Here is a 12,855-nt window from a genome sequence, read left to right as displayed (position 1 = left end):
GATTGGAGTATTTAAAGCCTGTTTACTAGACTGTGTGCCATATCAAGTCTTTTTGGAAATTACATCATGTGTGGTTTTGAACACTGAAAAACCAGTTCTTAGTTACTATTTTCATCATCATCATTACAAGGTCCATGAACTTTACAGAATAAATCCTACCCTTCATCTATTTTCATTAAATATGTATCGTTCTCAGTGCTCCAGCAATTGCTTACACAGAAGAATAATGCTAGAAAAGACTAAATATTTTTATCCATGCTTAATTGTATTTAACTGATTTTGGTCACAGTATGATTTATTTTTGATAGCAGCTGCTTTGCTAGTCCTTATTTCACATTCCCAATTTACACATCTTATTTTTTCTCTCTCTCTGCCTACTCTCCAGTACATATTTCTCTGCAATCTGGTCCCTGTCTCAGTCTGCTGCATGCACTTTCTTGCTTTTCCTTTTCACATTACTTTTCAGTGTAATTCTTCTCAACTGCTTTCATGTCCTTAGCTCAATGGTTCTCTGAAACTTTAAATATTCCATTCTTCTGGGGAAAAAACCCCAAAACTGTCTTCCACCAGAGTGAGGCCTTTGAAGATTAGTTAATGCTGGATTAATGCTGATACTAGTGCTAGCGTCTTAGACAAAAGAATGCAGTAATAGCTAATGTCTGTGTTGACCTCCAAGTCCTATGATGAATTCCACATAGGTCCTTGTGGATCTATTTAGATGCAGGGGCCTTGGTTGTATAAAAGTCTGTTGTTGGATGGTAATGTTACTGGGGGTGAAATGCGTGGGAAAAAAATCAATGTGTGCCCTGAAAGATTTTGAATAAATACATACCTATTTTTACATAAATGTTATACATGAATTACCCACAACCAAATTCAGTAAGATACAAAGATAATGGATGACCTAATAGCTAACAAAGTAAGGAAGGACCTTGTTTTCTAGCCCCTTCCTTTCTTCTTCCTTTCCCATGAAAAGAATCCCAGCTTTAGCAGCATCTTCTCATAAGCATTCTGCCCAAATCATTAAGAAGCTGTGACTTATAAAATCTTAAACAAGAGCCAATGTTCTTACAAACATATTTTTTTGCCTTTTTAGAGAGGTCTTCCTAACCTGCATTTGTCAATTAAAAATCCTAGTAAGAACTTCAGTGTTCTCTGTGGCTAAACCTAATAGTGATTTCTTCTAATATGACCACGTCAGCGTGGTGCGTGATCCCTTAAAGATGCTTATAAAACAGCGTGTATGCATGCAGTTCCATTGACTTTTACCAGGATTGTTTATTCCATTTGTAGGACTGTGTAACTTGTGGAACTGTCTTGCTAAAAAGCAGAGTTTTGCTGGCATAGCTTCATTTTCAGTGGATGTACTACACTGATGTATAGTGTCAGGATTTCTATATCAGTAAAGTACTTCTAGTGTCAGTATGTCCGAAGAGCTGTGCAATCATAAGTAAGTGTTGGCAGCATTCCTTTGGAACTCTCTAAAACAAGTGGGGGAAAGGACCAAGAGTTGTTACAGGGGCAGTCCTAAACATACAGGGAATTTCCTCAGTAAATGCAGTGATTTCAATGCTGCAGCATGAATAAAAGTGGCAGCTGTTTCATCATAGTTAAGAAACGTAGCCTATTTCCTTTCAAAACTACATATATACACCCACACGCATATATAAATAATTTTTTTCTCTAAAAGTTATTTTCTAAGAAGAGGTATTGGATCATGCAGAATCCCATAAAAATCCAAACATTGTATTTAAAGGATGTATTTTCTCACGGTTAGATATATAAGTTGTTTGGCTATAACCACATAATGTAGTTTGGATGCGGTCATTTCTGTTTCAGCTGTTTGATTCCTTTCAGGACTACTGAAGTACAAAGACATAATTTTAGGAAAAAAAAAAAAAAATAGAACCCTGCCCTATTTCTGTTTCTTTTTGATGCTCTGCATCACAGAATTCACTTCAACTAACGTTAAGCATTTGGCTGAAAAGCCAAAACAACACTGCAAGAAAACGAGAGAAGGCACAGGCTGGAAAAACTTAATGTTCATTTAAGAATGAACACGATTAATCAGTTCTGCCATGTTAACAAGAGGCAGAATCTGCAGCTGCCTACACGCTTGCAGGATCTATATGCGAATACTGTACAAAAACCCCCATCAGCTTCTGGACAAGTTTACAATGACTTCATAGTCTAATGTGGAGCCTTAAACACAGTGCAGCCTATTACTAGTAGGATTCGCTTAGGTCTTATGGATCAGTAAAAGCTAGGATCCTTGTCTTACAAAGTAACACGTACAGGAGTTTACACTAGGGTACAGAAACCTGAAAGTGTGATGTGACAGCCATCAGCAACTCTCTGATCTACCCAGGCCCGACCTGCTTAGGAACTCAGAACTCCCTGGCACTATGCCACACGGAACCAGCTGAATTTTAAACCTCCATTTCAGAGCGCATTATTGCTAGCTGGCCCCTTTGGAGCAGACCGCCCTGCAAGCACGTTTTGTTGCATCTTTCAAATCCTTAACAAGTACCTTGTCTTCTCCTGTGCAACCCAGAGGCAAATCTAGCTGTCTCTTGAGAAGAGGCAAATTCAGCTGTCACAAAGCACAGACTGTAAAAACAGGCACTGACAATTGCGACTAAATATTTAATTTAGAAAAAACCTCCAGTGGAAACCCATTGAAAAAATTGTTAAGTGTTCCCAGATCAAACATCACAGTGTAGTAGAAGAGGATTGGTAAACTGAGAAAACTGAAACGGCATTTTCCAAGTAAGGAATATTACTAGAGATTAGCAAACACGAAAATAACAAATTAAAATACATTTAGATTTAATAACCTGTCGTTTTATTAGAAACATTGGTGAAGGATTTTTGTATCCATCTGTAATACTCTCCACCCAAAATGCACCTGCCATTTTCTGGTTTGCCTTTTACTTAAAATGTGCGGTCCTCAAACTCCTCCTACTCTTAGAAAAACAGCGTCGGTCAGTTAGTGACAGATTTACTAGTTTTAGAGTTACTTTGTCAATATGAAATCCTCTTACTCCAATGAAGAAGCATTTTATTTTTACAGACGCTTACCAGACTTAAATACCTGAATTGTGTTCAGCTTACTAAACACATCTTCCACTACACAGTCTTCTAAGATCTAGAAGCAACTTAGAGAGGTTTAAGTACGGTAAATTCTTCTCGAATGCCCCCACTCAGAAGTTGCTAAACGTACTATGCTTCATTACTGCTGGAATTAGCGTCGCTTACAAAGACACGCCTTTGAAACAGATCCCTGTCCAAGTCTGTGCTTCTTTTTGCCGTTCTGCACCACGGAGGCTACTTAAGCAAACAGTAAACCGCAACTCAAGCACTTAACGCTCAACCTCAGCGACGTCTGCGACTGTATGACTAAAGCCGGCAGGGCAGCTGCTGTGAGCGGCACAGTCGCGGTTCCGCTGGCCTGGATCCAATAAAAGCGGGCGAGATCGAGCAGGTCACAGCGCACTAGCACACAGCTGCAGCACCCCTCTTCTCCGTCCCGACGCGCTTTTGGGCTTCGCTTCGGCCCCGCGCTCGAGGCGCGGCCGCCCGCCCGCCCGAGCTGGTGCCAGGCCAGCTCCTCGGCCGGCCTGGGACGGAGCCGGGGACGCCCCTCCACGCCCGCCCGCGCCTGGGGTGGGCCTTCTCACAGAGGAGACACCCGTGACCGCTTTCTTTTCTTCTAAAAGAAAAAAAAGAGAGCCCCGGCTCCAGGGCCTAGAGCACCGCTGCGTCGCCAGACGAGTGCCCCAAGCCGCCCTCCCGGCCCCGGACAGCCGGGGGGTGTCGCTCTCCGGCCCGGCCCTGAGCCGCCGCTCTCCCGGGCGGTGGGAGACGGGCGCCCGGGCCTCCTCGGGCCGAGGAGGGCACTGGACCCAGCCCGGCCCCCTCCAAGGCCACGCTCCTTCCAGCAAAGGGCAGCGGCGCCTCCGACTCCTCATCTTCCTCTTCCTAAAGCCCCTGGGAGAGGGCTGTCCCACCGACAGGCAGCAACCGCCCCGGAGGCTCCGCCGTGGGGCAGGCTGCCCGCCTCGGCGGGGGGGGAGGGGGAGGGGGGGGGCTGGGGCCGCCGGCACCGCCTGAGGGGTGACCGCCCGCCCTCCGCGCCTCCTCACAGCGGCCGCGCCGGGCCGGGCGCCCTCCGCGCCTGCGCGCAACGGCCCGCCCCCACCGCCGCCGCCGCCGCCCTCCCGCGGGCGGGAACCCGGAAGTGGGCAGCGCCGGCGTCTCCCGGCGGGTAGCGGGGGCTCCGCCGGGCGCGCGCAGCCGGCACCCCGCGGCGGGGGCAGCGGCGGCTGGCATGGTGCTGGCGGCAGCGCGCCGCGCCCGCGTTGCACGGAGGAAGCCCGAGCGGAACCGCGATGGGATGCTGCTGCCGCCCGTGTGAGTGCGGCGGCGGCGGCGGCGGCGGCGGGGCGGGCGGGGAGGCTGCCGGGCTCACGGAGCCCGCCGGGACAGCGGTGCCGTGGGTTAGGGGCGCGGGGCCGGGCTCAGCCGCGTAGCGGCCAGCTGAGCGGCCGCGGCGCTCCGCGGCCCGCCCCGGGCCCCTCGGCACCGGGAGGGAGCGGTGTCCGCGGGCTCGGGGCGGGGGGCGCGGACCCAGACCCGGCGGCGGCGGCGGCGGCGGCGCGGGGCAGCGCTGGCGGGGAGGGTCGCGTCGGCGAGCCGGTGCCTGGTGCCCGGCGGGCCGGGGCTCCCCGGGGCCAGCTCGGCCGCCCGGCGGCTTGAGCTGCCCCGCCGTGCCGCCGCCGGCCGCTGCGGTGCCCGCGTCGGCGGGGCGCTGGGTGCCGGGGCGGGCGGGTAGGCTGGGCCGTGGGGGGAGCGGGCGCCGGGCTCCCCGCGGGCGGGCAGGGCTGCCGGCACCCCCGCCCCGCCGCCTTGCAGGGTGCGGGGACAGGCGCTTTTTTTTTTTTTTTTTTTGGGTGTCTTTTTCCCTCCTCCCCCTCGCTCCTTCTGCTTCCTCCATATGTGGTCCCAAATTACTCCTTGTTTGACTCAGCAGTCACGCTCATCGCGCTCTCGGTTTTCTGGTTATTTAGTTAAGCGTCTTTTCCAGTAGCAGTGCGCTAGGCAAGCCACGTATTTCCAGCTGCACCTGGGTTGGGTTCGTCCAGCTTTCCGGCTGCGCTTCGGTTGGGTTCGTCCAGCTTTTTACATGCTCCAGTTCAGCGTAGCCTCATCCTGCGCCTTCGGGAGGTAGTTGTCGGGTACGCTGTGGGGGAGGCTCTTGAGAACGAACCAAAGGAACCAGTTGCGGACAGCTTTGAGTGAAATGGTAAGAGAGAGACTCCAGTAACTTCAGGCAGACTAGCGGTTCTCAAACCAGAAGGCGTATGACGGACCGTTTTGTAGGCTTCATTACCTTAAAACAAAGTCATCCTTTGTGACAAAGTATTGAAACTTCAGCAAATGAGTTTACGCTTCGTAGGAACTCCTCCATCTATCCAGGTTGCTCGGCAGCTCTTTACAGGCAACTCCCACCACTATTTTTCTTGCGTATCTGTATGCGATACGTGTATATAGCCTGTATATGTATGCAGATGTGTATACATCAGTATTTGATGCGTTGCTTTGGGATGTAAAAAGGTGCCATAGAAGAAGTGTTCTTATCTTGGCCTTGATGAGTCAGTGGCGTAATTAAAAGCTGGGTCTCTTCCTCGCAGTTAGTCTTTGGTGTTTTGAATGTTTCCTGAAGTCACTGATTTCTGTGTATAATTTTTTTTCGAATGCTGATCACTATGTATGTCACATAATTTAGAAGAGTGATATTCAGTCTAAAGGGGTTTGCTAGATAGGATGTCTTTTTTTTTTTTAACCTCCATACAGCAGCATGTGTCTGTGCTCTATAATATGTAACTTTGTAACTTGCTTTTTTTTTTTTTCTGATTGATACAAAATTGCTGTTACTTGGCCCCTTTCAGTAATGAGTTGTATCATTTTCAAAATTGAGCACGAAATTTTAATTCATAGCAGTTTCATGGTACAGTGTAGTAAGTTGGTAGTAGTTTGAATTCTGCAGGTGGACCTTACTTTGTTAGCCAGTGTTCTACAGAGACTTTTTCTATTCCTTTGTTGGTTGATGCAGTTTCATGCTGTTTTGCTCAAAAAATTTTGTCGCTAGTTTTGTAATCATGAAAAGTAGAGCCAACTACTTTGCCTGTTGTTGTAGTGCACAGAATATAGAGTTCTAGGGTAAAATCTTAAATTATCACTGCATTTTTCTTTTAAGCTTCTTTAGACATGCCCAAGTAAAAAGTTTTTTAGGTATGGTGGAAGAGAGGCTGGAATTACAGGAATCAGTGCATATGTTCAATTTGACTATTCTTACCTAAAGCAAGTAAGATTGATTTTTTCATTTGAAATCAGATCTCTGACATACCAGGGTCAGTTGCCCCACCAAGTGACTTCAGTGACTTTACTTCTTTCCAGCTCAGAGGTTCAGGAATACGGTTACAATCCTGTAGGTGAAAACACTGCTGATGCTAAGCGTTTTCTCTAAGTACTACAACAATGCAATTTGCCTTGTAAGAATAAAATTGTGATTGTAAACACAAAACTCATTGGCTTGGCATGAAAGGCCCGCTTGCTGTTTGGACAGCCGTAGTGACGTAGGGGTGTACCTAATCATTTTTCTACAGAAGTTAGTGTCTGTAGAACTTGGGTATTTCTTATAGAAAGAGATAATTGTAGATAGAGCTAATGATTTTTCACACTGTTTAGTTTTTCTCTTGGTATTTTGGGTGGGTTTTTGAGAGTAAGAAAAATGAAGAGGTTGGTCACTTGCTTTTCAAAACACTGAGTGGATCTGCAAAACTACCGAGTTTTTCTCATACTCAGCTATGTCTCATGCTGCTGCTAGGGAAAGCCTGGACACTTACAGTAGCCGTCATGTGGTCTTTCTATCAGAGGTGAACTGGGAGCTGCATGAACCAGTAAGGGAGGCCCTGGTGGAAGGGCAGAGAGTGGCTCTTGTCTCGCAGGTGGTGAAGGCATTGAGAGACCCGGGTGATGGATGCTGCATTCTGCCATCGATCTGTATGGGCACCAGGCTAAAAGTTCCTGAACCTCTGCTTCTCCCCTAACTTCAGGGCTTATTGGAAATATTCTAGGGCATCATCTTCATGGTTTCCTTAGTGGAGATTATTGTTAGCCCTGAGTGCCTCTGTCAGCTTCACTAGTGTTGGTCACCAATTTATTGCTTCCTCGGGAATTGTATCTACTGTTCCACACTGTTGATAATGGGGAAACCAAAACTGCTTGGAGTAAAGAATAAGTTGAAGTATAAATCTTCTCTTCCCCAAGATGAAGTTGGAGAAAATAAGAGTGACAGAACTGGAAATTAAACAGAAGTATTAACTCTCTTTTTTTTTTTTCTTCTTCTTCTTTTTTTCCAGATGTACCAAACTTTGCCATCAGAAGCCCTTGGATCTGAAAGATGATAACACTGAAATTCACTGTCCTGTTACAGTAAATCCATGGCACATGAAGAAAGCTTTTAAAGTTATGAATGAATTAAGAAGGTATTGCTTCACTGTATACATCTGCCTGGAGTCCATTACTTTCACTGGCATTTATTAAGTTAATAATAATAATAGTTTATTTATTAAGAACATGCAATTCCAGAAGTGTAGCTGATAAGAAGGTTTAAAGGTACAATGAAGTGATAGCTGAATGATAGTCATGTGATGATAGCTGTAATGTATGCAGTATGTTTTTGCCCCTCATAAGTTAATCAAAACTAGGTTTATGAGACTTGAAAGATACTTAGGGGTTGTATTTAAGGGATTGCAGCTACTGATCCTGTTTTGTATGTAGTTGACCCTGGATAGGTGAAAAGTGACTCTAGTTGAGCCTAAGGCTCTTCGTATGCCTGTTGTTGATTTTTGTGGTAGGCTGTGAACTGGAAAAATGTCAAAATTTTCTGGTCTGGAGACATAGGTCACAGACTAACAAGTGTAAACTTGTTAGAAAGCAACTGACAGTATGCTTTCTTTTCTTAGTTATCTTTTGCTTGCCCCCGGGAGAAATTGATGAACTCTCAAATCAAATGTTGAAAGTAACTTTACTCAAAAAGTTCTGTAAGACCTTGAGTGATACTACCGTCAGTTTCAGCAAAACTGGGAGACTGGTGCTGATGCTGTTCTTAGCACCCATATTGATTTATTTTCTACATATGAGTAGGTGAGATGGTGTTGAAAACTGTGACAGCTGGTAATTAGAGCTCGCAACTGAGCTCTGGTAATTAGGACTCACAACTATCACTGACAGTAATTCAGCTTTATAGTTAACAGCAACAATGGAGAAATTAAATAAATAAAACACTTCTCTAATGTAGACAATACCAGAGGGTGTGAAAATCCTGTAGTCTTTTGTTATTTCCCATATAAGATTAAAAACTGGAGAGGCTTCACTTCAAAAAGACAGCAACTGATACCCTATTAAAGTATGCCTCTGCCTTTGGTCTTTGCTGTTCCATATGGGTAAATCTTTAATACTATGGTAGATACTGTGATCAAGTGAATGTATTTATCTGGCTGTGACAGTTTGTACTGTACTGGAAGGTTGGAGAAAATCATATGCTGACTAGAAATGACTTAAATCCAGCTCAAAGACTCCCATAGTTTGAGGATAATGGGATTTTTCTAGTCTATTAACAGCCTAGTTTCCTTATATTGGAAGTACTGGCACTTGTTGCTTCACCTTACTTATGCCCTTGGCTTTTTCAAGGATCCCATTAACCAGATTCGGTGTCTCAAGGAGTGTAATAAGAGTCTGGTTAGAGCCAGTAGCCGTGGCTTCCTAAGGATAAGCAAGAGTTTAGATGACGAAACAGTTTCCCAGAATGAATCTTACAACAGTTTCAGAAGTCGGAAACTTTACCTGCATTTTGTTACGTCGCAAGTAAAAGATATGCGGTCTTCCAGTAGAGTGCATTGTTGAAGGCCATGGATTATTTTCAGAATACACTTTAGTTTCTATGGTTACTTAAATTCAGATTGTTGTAGATGCAATTTGAGCAATTTTGTCATACATGTATAATAGTTAAAGCTGGAACAGGAGCAGTGCCGTGCAAACCTTAACTGTAGTTCTTATTTCTTAAAGTAGTTGATGCAGCAATATTTACTGTTTAAGCTGAGTAAAGCTTTTAAAATGGTAAGTGCTAATGAGATAAGATTATAAACTTTAATATTTGCATTTATTTGTTTGAAATAATAAACTGAAATATTTTAGAAATGTTTCAGACTTCATTACTCTAAATGAAGACCTAATATTAATCAAGTAAATGATATTTTTGATTTTATCGATTACATTTTTAAAGTGTTTTCTATCTCAGTTCTTTTAGTGTAGCACAAGCAGGTATTTGCCAGAGGTATACTCTTCAGAAAGTGGATAACTAGTGAAGAAATCATCTGCTTAATCATCCAAAATATACTGGTTTTGGAATGCTTAAGTCTGTGAGTTTATATTACATTTTTGGCTGCTGTCAAGTTGCCTGGTTCTATTAGCTCATATGGGTTTTTTTCTGGGCCTTCAAATTTTGACAAATGTGAGTAATTTTGTCCTTGGTAGTTTTTGTCATTTCATTACTCACTATCACCTCAACACTGAGTCAGAGAGATCATTAGGATAGCTAATTAGTTCTTGTCATATGAAAAAATTACCCTCTGATGCCTATCTTTCCTCTTCATTATAATTTGCTTTTTTCACAATAGAATTTGACCATACCTATATTTGTTAAAATACTCATTCTTACAAACAAGACTACCAAAATCTTTGGAAGATGGGGGCAATGACCTTTCTCCATATAAACCAATGAAGAATAACCTGCAAGCTGGTAAACAGTTAATTGTTCTTTAAACCTATACTTTTTTGCTCCCCCATTTCTCATTTTCTCACTTCCTTTACCAAGACGTTGTGCCCCCCCCCCCAGCTCTGTTCATTCAGTCACTCTATACAAGCAAGCATCACTTCAGAACGCAAGCTTTTGTAAAAAAAATCGGTGTGCCCTCATGCAATGAAGGTGCTGAGTTGCTGTGGAAGCCACAAGATGCTTGCAGCAGAGTACATGATTAAGTTTATAAGCTTGTTTCTTTATTTAGTAGTTTATTTAGCTTGTCAGCTTTGTAGTAATGCAGAGCATTTTCATTCACCTAATGCAGTTCCAGACTAGGGATGCATCCGGACTACCTCGAAGTTACTATGTCTATATACGTGCAATGTAATTAGGTGGAGTTTTGCATTGATGTAGTTCTGTTGCTTCTGGCTTCATTGTTATCTTTGGTATTTCTGTGCAGCTAAGTATAAAACCTTTTGTTCCTGTTGTCGGGATAAGTGCAAGTGTCTGAAAAAGCTGGGTATCTCATGACCTCTTATGTGCAGCTTTCTGTTTCAGTTTTTGTATAATAAATGTAATGGTTGTTTTCAAGCTCCTCTGAATTGTGTGCTTCGTCTGGGTACGGTCATTACCTTTATACACCTTTTTTTGATGATAACCATATTGCAGGCTAAACCTGTGAGATTTAGGTAGTTGCTGTAGGTATTAAGGACTGAAAGGGGGAAAATAGAAATTCTAATGACAGGATTGCAATATGGCTCGAAAGGTTAGTTGTGACCACCAAAGTTTTTGGTGTGTGACCTCCACAAGGCCACCTTACTTGAGGCTGCACTCAAAGAAATTGGATGATTGAAGTGGCTGAGAAAACAGTTTTCTTTGGACTGAGGTGAATATCTGAGCAGTTTGGCTGAGACCTCTAGCTCTGTCAGAGCAAAATGCAACTGCTCACCCCAGTCTCTGCTACAACTCTGTGTGGTAATTGCAAACTATCAGAAAGTATACACTCTGATGGCAATATATATTCAGGCAGGAAAGGTAAAAACGTGTCTTTTCAAAAGTACTGAGAATAGACATCACTGGATTGATGTACAGCTCTAGCTCTGTCCCTAAGGTATATGTTCTCTTAAATAGTACTTTCCTCTCTTCCTTTTGTTGCCCTGGCTCTGAGTTTTGTGGATTGTATGCTACTTTTACAGGGAGAATGCTAGCATGAGAAGGAAATAAAAGGCAACAGTGACTATTTAGATGCTGGGGAATTGCAGCCTTTTGGTGTTATGGTGGTGGGTTTTTTTTTTGTTTTTTTTGTTTTTTCTCCCCCTCCTCTTTCCATCCAGAAAATTGGATTATAAAGAGTACATGGTGTGGTGGGTTTAACTGGAAGAGGTATATCCAATAGCTGTAAACTGCAGTGGAAACATGTGTGTTAGGAATGATTATAAATGAGATGTGCCTTCATGGCAACAGAAGAGGGAGGAAATATGTATTACATTCGCAAAGGACAAGAATGCAAATGGATGTAATGCACATAAAAAGTCAGGCAAGATATAGAACTTAACCATGACAAATTCTAAACTGGTAGAGTGGAAAAAATAATTGCTATTGTGTGCATGGGCTGTGTATGAAAAATGCGTGGATCACAGTAAATACAGAGATGATCGAGTAGTGATTTTGAACAATTAAGTAGGCATAAGCTCCCAGTGTGATGTCACACAGGCATCACAATTGAAGTCTGGATTCTTTGTTATCTGTAAAGTCTTATTTCTTGCCTCAGTTTTTTTAGTGTTTGTGTATATCAAATTCTTTTTTCTATCATAGTTATTCAAAGAGGCCCAGACTTCCAGTGAGAAGGTTTATAAATTGGGCTGATACAAATTTTGGTTATTCAATGTAGAAAACTTCTGTGCAAGAAATCACAATTCAGTAGTTTGATTTTTAGAAAGTTCTGTGTACCCAAATACCATCTGTAATCCCACTGAGTAATAGCCACGTGGTTGTGTAATGCATTTAAAAACGATGCTTCATCAACATTGTCTGCCTGGCTTTTTTGAGACCATGGGAAAAGGAATTGTGTGATATTATATGCTCTTCTGTTGTAGTTCATTTATGTGAAATTGCCTTCTCTGATATTTCTAAATAGTCAAAACTTGCTGTGTGATGTGACGATAGTAGCTGAAGACATGGAAATTGCAGCGCATAGAGTTGTGCTAGCCGCCTGCAGCCCCTACTTCCATGCCATGTTTACAGGTACCAAATGTTTCAATACTTACTATGTTCTAATCCAGTCCAACTGTATAAAGCACAAAATTAAATGACTTTTGCTTTTTAGGATCTCATTTAATTTTTAGATCAGCCAATAGGAACATCTGAGTTTCTTAATGAACTTTTTTTTGCAGTCTAAGGACATACTGGCAACTTATTCTTTGTTAGCATGATGAATGCTTTAAAAAGTCTCCTTCATTTAAACAAATTTATATGTTAAGCCAGCCAGGAATAGTAGAGTTGTTATACCATTTAAGGCTCTAGTAATCTCGCTTATCCAAAAGAAGGTTAAAATAACTCTGATGTGAATTTTGGAGTAAATTATGTCCTTTAACAACTGCTGCTGCTACGTTCTTCAGATCCTGAGTACTCTAGGCTGTTAGTAGATATGAAAGCTTTCTGTGGCTTTGGCAGCCTATAGCTGGAGTGCATGTTTTCATATTTTTAGGGTAATTCTCCATGACAGGTGTACTCTGCATCATTGCCACAACTTTTCTGTGCAGGCTTGATTCTGCCTCTGTTTGCTCCATGCAGGCCAAGTTACTGCTTTGCTGCTACAACAGGAATGCTGAGGGCTTGCAAGGCTAAGGGTTTATAGGAGCCTCCAGCTGAATTCCTGTGCTGTGGGTTTAATTCCATAATGGTTATAAATCTTAGTGAAATCCTGGGGAATTTGGTGTCAAATTGAGAATGCTACTAAATGCATGTTAAAATTAACTTCTGAAGTTTTG

At 43.2% G+C, this 12,855-nt stretch overlaps 1 protein-coding gene across 6 annotated transcripts in view; it reads left to right on the top strand.

The window, feature by feature from the left end:
- The first annotated feature begins 4,248 nt into the window (after positions 1-4,248).
- The window catches only part of KLHL2 (kelch like family member 2), a 59,623-nt gene continuing 51,016 nt past the window's right edge, over positions 4,249-12,855 (top strand). For 5 of the 6 annotated variants that reach the window (XR_007510125.1, XM_049833739.1, XM_049833715.1 and 2 more), the window contains exons 1-3: positions 4,249-4,413; positions 7,425-7,550; positions 12,003-12,109. Coding sequence is in view for 4 of the 6 variants with exons in the window: in XM_049833739.1 (XP_049689696.1) it covers positions 4,331-4,413; positions 7,425-7,550; positions 12,003-12,109 (316 nt within the window). In the remaining 2 variants the exon portion in view is untranslated. Of the gene's footprint in view, positions 4,414-7,424; positions 7,551-12,002; positions 12,110-12,855 lie in introns of those variants that run through there. The other variant, XM_049833757.1, reaches the window with a different exon arrangement.

Source organism: Accipiter gentilis, chromosome 3 (assembly GCF_929443795.1).
Source record: "Accipiter gentilis chromosome 3, bAccGen1.1, whole genome shotgun sequence".
Classification (NCBI taxonomy): domain Eukaryota; kingdom Metazoa; phylum Chordata; class Aves; order Accipitriformes; family Accipitridae; genus Astur; species Astur gentilis.
Note: the sequence above shows the minus strand (reverse complement) of the source record. Positions and strands in the feature narration are given on the sequence as shown.